The sequence below is a fragment of the Neoarthrinium moseri genome (genome assembly GCF_022829205.1).
Source record: "Neoarthrinium moseri strain CBS 164.80 chromosome Unknown scaffold49_Wmoseri_CBS_16480, whole genome shotgun sequence".
NCBI classification, from domain to species: domain Eukaryota; kingdom Fungi; phylum Ascomycota; class Sordariomycetes; order Amphisphaeriales; family Apiosporaceae; genus Neoarthrinium; species Neoarthrinium moseri.
In genome coordinates, this window is record NW_026055163.1 from 145,934 (window position 1) to 161,352 (window position 15,419).

Consider the following 15,419-nt stretch of genomic DNA (forward strand, 5'->3'; position numbering starts at 1 on the left):
GTCAGCCAGCATTGTGGCATCGATATCTGAAACCACTGTCCAACAGAGAGAATTGATGCAAGACATTGCTGATCTGTCGAATGATGCTGGAGGCTTTGCCTCGGATTTCTTAGCGAGGTTGCCGCCGTTCCGAGGAAGAAAAAGCGGGCCGCCTTAACTATCACGCCTGTTAACGGCCGTTTGACTACATTTGGCTAGTATCCCGTTTGCCACGAGGTCTGAGCCAAGTGCCACTAGCGAACAGAGATTAGTGCCTACTTTGATCAGCTTGCCAGTTTCCTGTCACAATCAAAGCTGCTCTGGATGGTTAGACGTTGCGAAGAGAAGAGCAAGAATTGCCGGGACTTCAGGCCCGAAACAGCCCACGATAGTCACATGCTGTATCTCGCGGGATGCAGAAGTCACTTCCTCATTACTCCTCTGCAGATTTTGTGCTATTCGATCTTGTGGCTTGCATGATGTCGTCTGGAAGTCCCAAATCCAGGGTTGTGAGGTTAGTTACATCGGAGGCTACGCGAGATCACGCAAGAGAAGCCCATTCAGAATTGTATTAGTAATAGTACTGCCCACCAGAGAAGGTATTGGTAAGAACTGCTGAAATTGTGGATACATCAAGCAGCACTACCGCTATCGCCATCAATCAGTAGCACCCGTGTTTCCCACAGTGAGCATTGGTAGTGACTTTTTCAGTCAAAGCCATGACATCTCGCTCTATTTACAAACAGTATAAACGATGAAATAATCCATGAGGCTTTCCACATTAACGAGCTCATGAAAAGAGAAAGCCTTTTCTGGTCGTCTATCTATTCATGGCTGGAGAATTCCCAACCATGAGACATAGTGACGATGACGGTTCATGTATTAAAAGCGGAAGTCAAGAGAAATTGACTTTCGTTCTAAGCAGGCTAGTATCTTGTCTCGTCTTATCCGAGAACTAACTGACCACTGGTGCCTGGCTTTGGCACGTGTTACAGCACGTAGAAACCAGTGGTTTTGATTACAATGTTGCGTGTTACGATACAACGCGACGACAATTTGTGAGCCACGGTAACGCCACCGTGTGAAAAGTCACATCTAGCATTAATCAAACTTATGTTCGGGAAACCCACACATCACTGGAGGACAACTGGCGATCATCGCCTTCCCACAAAGTCAAGGTATCTGACGTCCTCGTTCTGCTCAAGCTCAAAAACAGGCGCAGTCGAAAAACTGACCAGGTGATTATGGGGCTTATCCAAAATTAAACCCTGAGCCCTTTCCTCACCAAGCCCCACTACAGGTGAATGCAGTCTGGCAGTATGCGGGGTAATGCAGGCTCGCCCGTCAATCGCTGCAGGTGATGCACATGAAACAAAAGACACTGGGGGGCCGATAAGTTGCAAGACGATAGCATTTCTCTAGGATGATAATCAGCCTTGTGAAACTAGTCCGACAAGCAGTATTCCGAGGAAGCGATTAGAGAACCAAGTCTGTGCGCCACATCGCAAGTTGGCATAGCAGAGCACTTCTACCATGCCGTAGTGCGTAACGTTTGCCTTGTATCTTCGCAGCTCTACACGAGAAGTCTAATGGTGTATAGCGCTATTTCCTGGTTGATAAGAGAAACCAATCTTAAAGACGAAGTCGTCAGGAGGCATAATGGAAAGAGAAGTGTCACAACAGATTAAGGTCGTTGAAGCAAGTCCGAACGACCTTGACGAGCTTGTCTCCATTCAGTTCGCTGCGTTTGGGAAGTTCCGGTCAGAGCAAATAATAGCCGGGGAGAACTCTGTTGCAAACAGAGAAATCATGGTGAAACGACATGGAGAGCACATGCGTCAGAATCCGGGCCTCGTTGTCATCAAGGCTGAGCTATGCACCAACGAAGTTGCGGGATCTTGTATGCTGTACTTTCCTAATACGAGTGCGCAATCTCACGAGACAAGGGTACCTACCCCTCTCCAAGATCCAGAGACCGGCAAAGACGCATCAGAATACAATGATGCGGATGCGCTGTGGATTCAAGATACGGAGCGAAGAGACAAAGCCAGACAGTTGTTGCGGTTCATTGGGCAAGAAATCCAAAAACATGTAAGAAGCAGAGATTGCGCTTACATTAGATACATGTGTGTCGATCCAAGGTACCAACGTCAGGGAGTAGGTATTGCCATGATGTCCTGGGCCTGCAACCGATTCGACGAAATGAGAATCAATGCGTACTTGGAGGCGTCACCAGCTGGTCAAGAGCTGTACAGGAAATTCGGTTTCAGCGTTATTGGGCAATCAATTGAGGATTTCGGAGATGGGCTAATTATGGAGTATTCTCACATGTGGCGTCATGCTAGTGACATGGACGGTAGTTGTCCTTTGTAGACTTGAAGTCAATTTTGTTGTGATGATTTTAGTGTTTTTCAACGTCTGGAATTCATTAGCTTAGGCTATGAGTATGTCTCATCAATGTCCACTGTTCATTCCATGTTTCTCAACTTCGTGGAGCACCCCGCTCTCTTATATTCTCAAGCACAAGCTTTGAGCGGAAGTTCCAGTAACAGGATCTCTGCCTTGCTCGCCTAGGTACATAACAAGCACAGTTTGAAGGGCCGTCTTTATTTGCACAAGTCTGTCAACACCGTACTTATATGGCTGTATTACATTACAAATTTTGCAACGAAGCGTTCTTGAGGAGCTCACAAAGTCACGTAGTGCTCAAAGGGACTTCCATCACTCCTCTTTGGATCAGTGAAGACTAACGATGGCGGTCAAGTGAAAAGCGTAGAAGCCGAAACCATGATGATAATAATTCCTAGCATGGCCATTTCACACTCGATTGAAAGTCGGGGGCTTTGGAGCGCTGTCGCAGACCGGGTTGATAAATTTGAATAGTTTTTATCAAGTGACGCGTTGTTCGTAAGCCCCTGTGTTATTTATGAGACGAGCAACCCCCAAATTATTTGTACAGGAGCTAGCGAATAATAAGTAAGACATTGTAGTGGACATTTCTGACCTGCCGCCATCAGTCAGGCACCTGGCCCGCTCTGTGATGAAGTTGGCTATAACTATGCAAAATCAGTTATCTAAATTCTGGATCACACTACACCGTGGGAGGGTCAACTTTACAGCATTTCACTTTAATACAGTAAAACAACACGCCACTAAACTAGATTCTCGAGTTTCCCTGTCCGACCGTGTTCTGATAGAAGACAATATGCTAATGGTCCTCTCGTAGGGTTTACAAAAATCCTCCGCGATTGGTCTCCACAATTGACCTACGAAACCCTCCGAGCCTTTTAGCGACTCCTGCCTCACCCCGGTCTTCCTTGCACTTGAACAGTAACTTTGTGACGAAGGTATCAGATATTTTACGTGTATAATAACAGAAACCGCTGAGGTTGGTTCCAATTTGACGTGCAAGGAAAGTCGCCCGCTTTTACTTCAAATAGATTTCGAAGTGCAGTCCAGCCCTGCGTCTCAAAACATAGACTTTTAACTTGAGTTCTGAACATTATGTCGCAACACAATACTGCTACAATACATATGGAGTCTAAAACTTCGGACAACGATTTGGAGCCACAGGCAGGTTCTCAAAAAACTCGGAAGGGGTGGAGATTCTGGATGATTCTGATCGTTCTCGCCTTGACAAGTCTTCTGACGTCCTTGGAAGCCACGATCACCTCAACGGCCCTGCCAGTCATTGTCGCCGAGCTGGGGGGAGGCGATAACTACATCTGGGTCGCCAATGCATACTTCTTGACCATGTAAGCTCTGTTCCGCTCCATGTCTGCTGAATACGGCCCAGTCAACTCGTCACGGATATTGATCATGGTTTGGAATAGGGCTTCCTTGCAGCCAATGTTTGGACAGATCGCCAATGTTTTCGGTCGTCGCTGGCCCATGATCTTTTCTGCAGCTGCTTTCATACTGGGGAGTGGTATATGCGGCGGGTGAGTGCCAGTTACAGCCACGCTACCCTCGAAGGAGAACTATGCTAATGATCGGAGCGTCGTACAGAGCCATCAACATGGCTATGATTATCACCGGCCGCGCAATACAGGGTCTTGGAGCGTCCGGCCTGAGTGTCCTCGTCGAGACTGTCATCTGCGACCTGGTCCCCTTACGGGAGAGAGGCAACTACATGGCCATAGTATTTGGCATGATCACCGTGGGGACGGCCCTCGGTCCCATGTTCGGGGGGCTGATCGTCAGCTACAGCACGTGGCGTTGGGCCTTCTACCTCACGCTGCCTATCGGCGGCGTGGCGTTGGTGTTGCTGTTTGTCTTCCTGCACGTGAACTATGACAGGTCCAACACGCTGGCTACCAAGATCTCGAAACTCGACTGGCTGGGCAATGCCATATTCATTGGCGCCTCCAGCTCTGTTCTGATTGCCCTCAGCTGGGCGGGCAGCGAGTATCCTTGGTCGTCGTACGAGGTCCTCGTGCCGCTAATTGTGGGCATGGTCGCCCTGGCAGGCTTCATCGGGCTCGAAGCCACACATTTCGTCGCAAACCCCATGATGCCGCTCCACCTCTTCGCCAATCGCATCACGTCGGCCGTCTTCGCTCTCACCTTCATCCACGGGATCGCAACTATGTGGGCCTTCTACTTCCTGCCGGTATACTTCCAGGGCGTGCTGGGCGCCACCCCCTACCGCTCTGGCATCATGCTGCTGCCGACCATCCTCGCCCTCCTCCCGGCTGCCATCATCGGCGGTCTCCTGTTGACCAAATTCGGCCGCTACAAGCCCATCCTCGTAATGGGGTTTGCCCTCATCATCATCGGCCTAGGTCTTTTCTCCCTTCTCGACCAGAACTCGTCGACGGGCGCGTGGGTCGGCTTCCAGGTCATCGAGTCCATTGGCGCCGGGCTCGCCATCCCGACCCTGCTCCCTGCCTTGCTGGCTCCTCTGACCGACAAGGACACGGCGCTGGCGACCGGCACTTGGGCCTTCATGCGCACCTTCGGTGTCACTTGGGGTGTTGCAGTCGCGGGCACCATCTTCATCAACCGGGCGGCGCAGCTTGCAGGCGCGGGGCTTATCAGCACCAACGCAACCGTGACCGCCCAGTTCATGGCTGGTGGGGCGTATCAGGACGCCACGGTGTACTTTCTGGATTCGCTTCCACCCGAGACGCGCGTCCAGGTGGTTGAGGTGCAGGCTGCCGCGCTGCGGCGGTCGTGGCAGGTCGCCATCGCCTTTGGAGCACTGGGCTTCGTTGCCGCCACTGTGCTTAAAGAGGTGCCGCTCAGAAAGGAGCTCGATAGTGAGTTTGGCATGACGGAAAAAGAGAGGCCCACAAAGGAGACGGAATATTCGACGGAAGAAGTAACCTCAGCTACAACGACGTGATATGATGGAAAATAACACTGGGGGGTCGTCTGCCAAAGGAGCAGACATATGTAACATGTAAACGGCAGAGCTAGAAGTGACTAGCCGGTGTTTGCAGTGGACTGCTCACTCTGCTTTGCACTGCTAGCAGAACTTGCCTTAAGACAAGATTCAACCTGTAGAATGCTCGATAATAAGTTTCAGGCAACACACAAGTGCTGTGATTGGTCAACGCACATCGATATCGGTGAGGCATACTGGTATTGCGTGTACCAACGCTCCGCACTGTCCGCCGATAAACGCATGTGAGAAATCTATGACTGAGGTCCCGATGGCCTGGTTGTCTTTTCAGGTATCAAATAAAGATAGCGAGTTCTTAATATTCTCCCGTATCGATTCCACATACGACATGCTCCCTCCCCGTGACCGGACGTCTTCTTGGGCCATCACCGTATGAAAAAGACTTGCACGTTTCTCATCGGTAAACACTCCCTTGGTCGGGTGCGCGGGGTTCGTCTCTCCAGAAAGGCAATACGCAGCCGGAAGCCCCATGGAGTGCTCCAGAGTCCGGATGTGGCTCCGTATGACCTCGACTACTCCTATCGCGTATGCTTTCCCCGGCATGTCCTGCAGCGAAGAGATGCCGCCGATGCGTAGAACGGATTTCACTTTGATCTCCTTGATCGTGTTTGCCGGTATTTGACACATGCGGTGGTAAACATCATGAAACAGCGAATCGTAGAGTCTCATCAACGCGATGTAGCTCGAGAGGATCAAGAGCGTTGTTTCTGTGTCAATGGACTCGTTCTGCGCAGCTGACGAGGTGGCGTTGGCGAGAATAAGCCTGTCAGGGGCCGAGATTTCCGAGGCTGGAGATCGAGGCGCCTTCGTCAAATTTTGGATAATGTCGACGAATTCCTTAGTACAGTTGAGCACTATAGAGAGCGGGTTCTCGGTCGCCATGTCTGCACAGCCCTTCTCCGCGCAATCCTTCACGATGTTGAGCGGGTCCGAGAGGAGAGCTCCCACGGCCGCGACGCGCCGTTCCATAGTCTCTGCGTATCGCCTCAGCGACTTCGCAGCATGTCGGTGCTGAAGAACACCCTGCCTTGACATACATCCGGGCGAAATAAGAAATGCACCCTCGTCATATATGTCGCCGAGCCCCGGCCGCGCCACATCGAGATCCCCTGCCGCGTTCCCTGTGTCCTGATGCCTCGACGAAGTGATCGATTGATCCAGTGTCGAGAAGTTGTCCGGCGCGGGACATTCCTCGGCCGATCCATATCCAAGATATTCATTATCATCAAACGCTGTCCATTGACCCGGAAAGCCCGGGTGCACCGGAGGCTTTGGCGGGTTGACAGCGGGCTCGGAGAGCATGAGGTCAACCTGCCCGAGATCATCCAGGATGTTCCACGATGAGCCATCTGCCTCGAACCACGCAGATGTTGAAGGCTCATCCGGTGCAGGTATGCGTAGCTCAACATCATCGCCAGCCCGTGGTATCGACCAGCACTCAGGCAAGTTGAGGTCGGCATCGGTCGCGGGCGGGCTGCTGGGGGTAGCACCACCAGCGATATGGGCCTTGCGCGGCCGTCCAGGTTGGCCAGGCGAGCCCGTCACGCATGATGCGCCGACATGGACGCAGCGGGCGCACGGCGCCGTGGAGTTCTCGGCACGTGGGCACCGGACCCGTTTGGCTCTGCACCGATCGCAGGCGGAACGCCTGACCACCTTTGGCATGTCCGTTTGCCGGTGGAGATGGTGGGTGGCCAATGAGACAGATCACAGCAACGACGAAATAAATAACCTTGGACAGGGCTGCCTACGTTCTCACTCTGATGGCACGGCCTAGAGTGACAGACAGTGATTGAGATGAATTTCCCATCCGAAGTGTTCGACGTTGCCTACGTGCATTGCGAGGTGCGCCACACAATTCAGGGCGCCGGCTGAAAAACATCCATGCAAAAGTCCCCCCAAGAGCTCGGAGGGTTTCTGGCCGGCTTGTTATGATTGGCTTAGCCACTGGCTGCATAAGCTACATCCCACCGATGATGCGCACGCCACTGAGTCTCAAACTGCACTCCTAAGCTAGTCACTGATTAATGTATCTAATGTAACTACATGTAGGTATATTGGTTTAGGTAGGTACCGAGCGCATCTCCCTTCAGATGTTCTCTCCAGCGCCGTACTGAGTCGATCAGTACAGCGAATACATGTTCAGACCCGACACCTCCTTACGCCGCATGGCCCTGTGCCGTCAACGACTTTAGCTAGACTGCCCTTGTTTACTTGTATGGGATGTGGATATGGCTTCCAGCCGCCAAACAATGCATCGAAACCCCTTTAATCCACACCTGAGACCAGGCGTGCAAGTCGGGATTTTCGCTTCGGTAGTAACCCTCGGGCAGAGTAATCTCCCATGTACAGGTCTCTCATTCTTCCCGGTGGCATCTATATATATATGTACTCCCTTTTGGTTTGCCTATTCTATCGAAAGATTGAAACTTTGAGGTGGCGATCCATACCTAACCAAGTTTCAAGCTGTAGATTTCACCCGGTTTAAATTGAGACACGCAGTGACTCCAAGTCTATTAATTCTTGTCGCAATGCTTTGTGTCTATATGTCACCCAGACCTACTGTTATTACTGCCTATCCACTCTTCGTATTCCATGTCCACTCATGAAGGTCTAATGTGTTCACCACTTCTTCAACCCTTCGTCATTGATGTCTTCCTTGGAACCATCTCATATTGTCAACAATACCAAACCCCCGAGTCTACTCCAGTGCCCAGTCGTTGCGCTGGTGTATGACAAGATCATGCAAGTAGTTAGCCCCACCGGCTTCCTTGGCGAGCAGGGAACTAAATGCCTATCTTCACTCAACCTTGCGGGTCAACCGATAAATGAATCAACTAGTTACTACCACCCACCTATCCCAAAAGGCGACCCTCTTATTCCCCGCAGCTCCACAGACAGGCCCAATCAGGAGGGGTTCTATGGAGTACCGATAAGCGCTCCAGCGCCCAACACTGTTCTTGTATTTGCTTGAAACGTCAGTAAACAAGAAAGATTCTCTAGGGACTGTGATTTTTCGATACCAGGATACTTAGTAAGCTTGCAAAAGGACGAATAGTCTCTTTTTCCTGGCCTCAGCAGCGAAGCACCATGTCAAGTCAAGGCCCTCTCCCCGTGCCCAACTCGACTGAATCCTTCTGGAGAACAGAGCTTCATGATTTGGACAACCATCGCACTACCTCAGCCCTCCCATCTGAAACCGATGTGGCGATCATCGGCGCTGGGTTTGCAGGGGCGGCCCTTGCTCACTACATTTTCGAAGACAACCCAAGCCCACCGTCCGTAGTAATCCTTGAGGCGCGCGAGGCGTGCTCAGGAGCAACTGGTCGAAATGGTAACGTATACTCTGCCATGTATATATTGCATCGTCGATGAGAGGAGGACTGATCCTTAGCCCAGGTGGCCATCTGAAACCGGATGTTTACTTTAGTATCCCGAAGTACATCAAAAAGTACGGGGTCCGCAATGCCGTTGAAGTTGCCAACTTTGAAGCCTCACAAGTCTACGCAGTCAAGGAACTAGTGGAGAAGGAGAAGATAGACTGCGACTTTACCCTTACTCGAGCCTGCGATGCTACTGTTCACGAGGGTCTAGCGAAGGAAACCGAGGAGGCGTTCGCAGATTTGCAAGATTCAGGAGTTGCAAACTTGAAAGATGTCCATTATACTGGACGAAAGGACGCAGAACGTGTGAGTCATCACAAGTCTTCTCCAAAGTCAGATATCACTTGCCACAAATATTTACGACTGCGCAGGTTTCTGGGGTTAAAGGGGCATTGTGCTGCTGGACCTTTACGGCAGGCCACGTTTGGCCTTATAAGATGGTCATGCATCTTCTGAAAAAAGCCGTAGAGAGCGGTGCAAACCTTCAGACAAACACTGCGGTCACCAACGTATCCGAAAAGCCCTTGCCAGATGGGCGATGGCAGATAACCACAGCGAGAGGCTGTATCATTGCCAAGAAGGTGTTATACGCCACCAATGGCTATACGGCGAACCTGGCGCCACAATTCAAAGATCACATTGTTCCTGTCCGTGGAATCTGCAGCCGAATAGTTGTACCAGAGGGAAAAGTGGCACCCTATTTGCCACAGACTTACAGTATACGTTATGGCCCGGCGTTGTATGACTACCTCATTCCACGTAATGACGGAAGCATCATCGTGGGTGGTGCGAAATCAAGATTTTGGTCAGATCGATCGAATTGGTATAACGTGTGGGATGACAGTAAACTCATTGATCCGGCAGTATCCCATTTTGATGGGTTAATGCAGAGAAGCTTTATAGGCTGGGAAAATAGCGATGCTCATGTAGACAAGATTTGGACAGGAGGTAAGTTTATTGTTGTCCCGAGTGCATATTAAGCTAACGTTATAATTCAGTCATGGGCTATAGCTCAGACTTCATGCCATACATTGGCGACGTGCCAGACAAGCCCGGTCAAATGGTCATTGCTGGCTTCTCGGGACATGGTATGCCGTTGATCCTTCTCTCAGCCAAGGCAATTGTACAAATGATACGACATGGAAAGTCGTTTGAGGATACTGGAGTACCTTCGGTGTTCAAAGCCACGAAGGAACGGCTGGACAGCACTAGGAACGAAATACTGGGGGATGATGCCGAAGATCAGTTAAGACAGCCATATAGACATGCTGTTTAGACCTCCAGCAGCTGCGCAACCGTTCACTAAGATAAAGTCCGATATGATGGCTTCTTGTTTATGAGAAGGCTTAAGTCCCATTCCCTTGAATGTACCATACTTTAAACCATTGAATGCCTTTATGCGATCTATGCGCGTTTGGATCACGCGCAACACTCGACCGTACATTATTCTGCCCTATGCAATTCGGTACCGTGACTGGTCTCACAGATTAGATTGCTTGGATAATTTAGCCCTATGATCAACGGTATCACACGCAGGCTCTTAGATCTTAGCCGATGCCGCGATGATACTATCTGCGAGCTTCGGCAGGTCGTCCGCTACTACATCCATCTCGCCAAAGATATCGGCACATTGCTCCTTTTCCCAAACTGAAACCCAAGCTCCCTTGAACCTGCAGCCAGACCGGCATGAGCTTGATGATCACCATAATAAAAGCGACTCAGTTGCACTTACCCGGCACGTTTAGCACCAGCTACATCCCACATATGGCCAGCAGCAAACCAGGTCTCGCAGTTTTCCTTGGGAAATTTATCGAGGACGAACTTGTAGCACTCCGGTGCGGGCTTGCCCACACCAATGGAGTCACACGAGACGAAGTTCTCCAAGGGGAAGTCCACCCCACCAGATGCAAAATATCCAGATACCCGTTTGACATCGCCGGACGTGAAGCACCAAACTGTAAAACCCGCCTCGCGTAAGCGCGAGAAGCAGTTTTCTAGACCAGCCCGAGGCCGAAGTCTACGGTAAGACTGCAGCAGAAACTCCCGGTCATCATCGGTAGCAAACTTGCGGGGTTCTTCGATCCCAGCTTGCCAAAGTGTTCTGTAAAATATGGAGCGAAACACGTCAAAATAGACAACATAGTGTCCTGAGAGACTGAGATAGGTATACTCCTTCTCACCAGCCTCCATCCAGGCGTACCCCAATAGGCGTGAGCCTATGCTCCGGGCTCGCAGTTTGTGCCCGAGACGTGCCTCAATTGCGTCATAAAAGGCCTCGTATGATATGCATGTGCCTGAAGTCTCTCAGCCAGAGTGTTTCTTCACTAAAGCGAGCGGGATGCAGCCTACCTACTACGTCAAAGACAACGTGTTTACTCTGTAACGCCATGTCGAAATCCGTGTATGCGAAAGGCCAAAGTTCGAGGCTAAGTCTTGTCGGGAAGAGTGACTTGTACGCAACCCACAAGCAATGGGAATAGCACAGACGATTGGAAATTAAATGCCGTTGACGTGTCGGGATCCGTCCGAACAGCGGGGCCCTGTGCTCGGCAGAGGGCATGCCAAGCATGCGGATCAGCGGAGCCACCTGTAACCAATGGCCAGCTGCAGCGGCAGAAAATCAGCCCACAAGGGTTCCCGGCAGCTGCCTCAGCTGTTTCTACTGTAGGTACCTGTTTCCGACGGACAGAAGCACCCACATACAAGGAATCAGCGATCGTGGGGCATGTGTACATAGACACCTCCTCATTGACCTCAACACACTCCTCGGCCAAGCCACCGAGGATGAAGATAGTCTTCGGGAATTTTACGTAAACTCAAGTTTTACGAATTTTATGTTAATTAAATCGAACTGCGGAATAATATAAATTAATTATTATTACTCGACCTTATTACTACTTAGTAAAATAGCTGTTGATTTCAAAATTCATTAAGCGCCTATGCAGTTTTAAAATCTGGTCGCTAAACAATGGCAGCCAAGTAAATCGGGGTGAACAAGCTACCGTTTCCAAAAATAATGATAGTATATAAACCGAGATGCATTGATCCTTACAGAAAAGGACTGGCGGGTTGCGTACAGTAACTTATAGGGGTATGGGTTAAGTCTTGCTATGTTTAACAGTGCTTCTTTTTCCATCCTTCTAAACACAGCTCGGCTCACCGCCAGCTATTCCTAGAGCCTCGCAGTCCGCCGCAGTCCTTGGCTCCGCAAGATTCGTGCAGAGACCGACCTCCGTGTTGATTTGACCGCCTTTCTCAGCACAGAACCGGGCAATTCCAGAGGCGCTCAAGTTTCTATCGGTGACAACACACCGGCAGCTAACGGCAAAGGTGGTGCTTTGGAAAGAGATATGTAAGTGTGTGCGCACATGACTAAATGCGATCTGGAACATACCTGACAAGAGCAGCTAGGACAACCAACTGGCGAATCATGATGGGTAATGTAAAGACGAAAGGGGGATTCTGAAAGACATTAGCTTCCGGATGAGCGCCATTTGAGGGTTCATCGAATTATCTAACCTTGAAGATGCCGATTTGAATAAAAATCTCGAAGGATCAGGACGATGGTTTTTAGTAGAAAGGGAAACAGTATTCCTACCAAGGGGGGATGGGGTTATATACTCATTTTTGTCCGTGTTCATAGCCATCGCCCGACTATTGAAGCGGATTTGCCTCTATTGCCGACGGAGTCAGATCATGAAGGTAATCGCCCCTGCCAAGGCGAGTATCACTTCTTCGTGGCAGAAATATAGGGTGCATGATAAGTACGAGTCAGTCTCGGAACGTGCGTGACTATGATTGGCAATGCGCTTCAGTTACTCCTGCACTAAAACGAATCCTCGCCTACATTGAAGTGCCTATAGGCGAGCTAGTTATGTCCAGGTGTAAAACAGGTGCAACGCTGCCAAGCGCTGTTGCATTTCCCTGCTGGCTTACACGGTGCACGGGCCACAGAGCATCAACAAGAAATTTGGCGGTGCCTAGCCTATGCTAAGACACCGTGAGACAATGCTTCCAGACCGCTTCGCCCTATTTGGTCATAGCTCAAACGAGGGTAATATCGAACGACACGATCTTCGCGAGAAATCTAGTCGAAAAAAAATAAAATAAACTTCAACTCTAATTCCTTTGGTAACCTAGCTGAAACTGACCAGTCGCCCATTTGACTACGCGAATATTTTTGCATTCATGCTCATGATCCCCAACCAAGGTTGCCCAACAAGGGTTGTCAAACAGGCGGATTTGACTTTGGATCACGACAAGTGTCCAGCAAATAATTGCGCTGCTGATATTTGACGGACCCTTCAGGTCAACTTAGGAGCGAGCATACACCGAGGACTATAAAGCTATGAAGCATCCCCGTGCTTAAGTCGATGATTTCCCATCTCCTAACATCAACCATCATCTTAGAAACACAGATTCTCTCAGCACTACTCGAATTGTCTTCTTCACTTGAGTTCAAATCGCTCATAGAGTCTTCGCCTATTCCTTGCCTTCTGACCAACCAATAGTCATTTCACCAAATCCTCTACATCAATAACCACAATGAAAGCCTCTCCTCTTTTCATCATCCTCACCACCGCGGCCTTTGCCATGGCCAAACCGGCTTCCTTTGTCCAGCCCCGCCAAGATGATGCCGAGGCTATCGTCAATAAAGTTCTCGCTGATGCTCGCGCGAAATCGGCTGCGCGTATCAAGGAGGAGACTGGAGAGGGCCGGCGTCTCACCGAATGCGGGACACTTTGCTCCCAGTGCCGCAATGGCGCCATCACCACTGCTCTGGGTGAGGTTGCTCTCTGCGGCACGACGGCTCTGGCTCTTGAGGTTGCCTCAGCCGGCACGACCACTATCCTCGAGGTAGCTGGCTTCCTCGCCTGCGAGACGATCGTGATCGGGAACCTCAATGAGTCGGAGGCCAACTGTGCCGCTCTAGGTCCCTAGGCGGTTCTATCAGGATCAATGAGGAAAATGGCGGTAGAATTTGCGCGGTGTAACGTGCTCTGGGTGCTTGACTAGTATACTCAGCTGGGATTCTCATAGTTGGTTGATAGAGCCATTGTCAAACGAATTTTGATCCTTATTGTCAAACTATCTTAGTGTTATTGGCAAGGCTAGCAACGCCATTGCGGCGCTCATGCTTTTCCAACCTCGCCAGCCGGAGACCGGGTATGTGATAAAAACTTATTGGATATTGATGTATCACTTCCTCTTGCCCTGACAGCCTAGGCACCGAGATACCGCGCCTTTTTCTTACCTCCCTTTGAACGTAGCTGTCCGAGGAAGACAGTGTTGCAATTCTTACTGGGGCTGTCTCTCACTAGCAACAGAGAACGATAACATGGTGACAATTTCTAACCTACTATTAAAGGCATTCGTAGTAAGCTTTAACATTATAAGTCACAACAAAGCGGGGGGTTAGAAACGTGTAATTATGGTTATTCTCCCCTCCCGTTCTTGCATTTAATCACTTTTAGGCTGGCTATTAAGAACGAAACCACCGGTTCTGGTGCTTGTTTAACAGAACAGCCAGCCTACAAGCCACAATTTCCAGTTCTGGGCCTCTCTACAGCGTCATAAACGGCCCATGCAGCTTGATGGGTTCTTTTTATAGCGGCATGATGCATTCATTGTACAGTGCCGAGACTAACGTTTACCCCGTTAGTAACCATCGACCTAAGTTAGTACATGCAGCAAACATGCACGGCCACTAATAAGGCCGCTCAGGGTTCGATAGGGTCGAGTGGGGATTCCACTGAGAGTGTGCAAAGCCAACGAACCCAGGAACTTTCAAATCAGTCCAACATAATCGCCTCGGGCACCCGACTACTATCAACAGTTGTTCTGCATTAGTGGCGTGGTTTTCATCAGCTTATTAAGGTACCCAGATGTATACGAATGCCCATCCCATATTACCATGTGCACTGTAGGCCATTTCTAGAAATATTGATAGTGGGTAGTGGGTGCATCGCAAGATGGCATGCAGAGAAGGATATTACCAACCTAACGACAATTAGGCAGACAACGGGACCCGCCGCGGGAAACGCGCCGCCGTGTCTTCGATCCTAATTCTCATGGATAACGGCTGGGGCCCGGTACGTTGACCGGTGCTTAACTTAGGATCAAGACCCACAGAAAGGATTGTACTTGGTACGGAAGACATGTGGCTGGTGGACAGTCTGCCACCTGACGACACCAAGCTTTCTCAATACGCACCAGAGTGGAACAATTAGCAATTGCGAGACACTACGAGGGTTGACGTCGCGGCGTTGGGGTACAACCAGTACTGTGGGATGGACTCTGCAGGGCAGAAAATCTTGTCCAAGTCTTGTTCATCTCAACAAGCTTCTTCTCCACGGGGTAGCGCCTTACGTGCGGATTAACATCTCTTGGCCATCGTCGCACATTGTCTACTTCCGTATGGATGATACTAGCCAAGCTGTGCTGAACGGCTTGGCGGTGGTAACGATAGTATGCTATTTCTAGCTCTGCGACCACCGCAACCACAACAGAGGTTGGCCAAATGAATGTTAATTGGTGAGTGGTCCATTTTTTGTTTGCCTATGGACCCCTGGTCTCTGAGGGTGTTGTTTCGCTATCACTAGTCAGGTTTCTTGGGCCTGCGCGGAGGCTTGCGTAACGATGCTATCTCA

General features: G+C 50.2%; 5 protein-coding genes across 5 annotated transcripts; 3 read left to right on the plus strand and 2 right to left on the minus strand.

Annotated features, from left to right (window-relative positions):
- Positions 1 to 3,483: 3,483 nt before the first annotated feature.
- JN550_010058 (uncharacterized protein) lies at positions 3,484 to 5,326 on the plus strand (the record flags this gene model as incomplete). Its single annotated transcript, XM_049308271.1, has 3 exons — positions 3,484 to 3,734; positions 3,813 to 3,920; positions 3,988 to 5,326. The coding sequence occupies 3 exons, from the start codon at positions 3,484 to 3,486 to the stop codon at positions 5,324 to 5,326; spliced, it is 1,698 nt and encodes a 565-aa protein (XP_049167986.1).
- A 327-nt stretch (positions 5,327 to 5,653) lies between these two features.
- Positions 5,654 to 7,051, minus strand: JN550_010059 (uncharacterized protein; the record flags this gene model as incomplete). The annotated part of the gene is made up of 1 exon (XM_049308272.1): positions 5,654 to 7,051. The coding sequence occupies one exon, from the start codon at positions 7,049 to 7,051 to the stop codon at positions 5,654 to 5,656; it is 1,398 nt and encodes a 465-aa protein (XP_049167987.1).
- Positions 7,052 to 8,476: 1,425 nt separating this feature from the next.
- On the plus strand, positions 8,477 to 10,045 carry JN550_010060 (uncharacterized protein; the record flags this gene model as incomplete). The annotated part of the gene is made up of 4 exons (XM_049308273.1): positions 8,477 to 8,720; positions 8,786 to 9,075; positions 9,141 to 9,717; positions 9,768 to 10,045. 4 exons carry the CDS (start codon positions 8,477 to 8,479, stop codon positions 10,043 to 10,045), a joined length of 1,389 nt encoding a protein of 462 aa, XP_049167988.1.
- Positions 10,046 to 10,309: 264 nt separating this feature from the next.
- Positions 10,310 to 11,158, minus strand: JN550_010061 (uncharacterized protein; the record flags this gene model as incomplete). Its single annotated transcript, XM_049308274.1, has 3 exons — positions 10,310 to 10,439; positions 10,502 to 11,063; positions 11,119 to 11,158. 3 exons carry the CDS (start codon positions 11,156 to 11,158, stop codon positions 10,310 to 10,312), a joined length of 732 nt encoding a protein of 243 aa, XP_049167989.1.
- A 2,156-nt stretch (positions 11,159 to 13,314) lies between these two features.
- JN550_010062 (uncharacterized protein) lies at positions 13,315 to 13,710 on the plus strand (the record flags this gene model as incomplete). The annotated part of the gene is made up of 1 exon (XM_049308275.1): positions 13,315 to 13,710. One exon carries the CDS (start codon positions 13,315 to 13,317, stop codon positions 13,708 to 13,710), a length of 396 nt encoding a protein of 131 aa, XP_049167990.1.
- Positions 13,711 to 15,419: the final 1,709 nt, after the last annotated feature.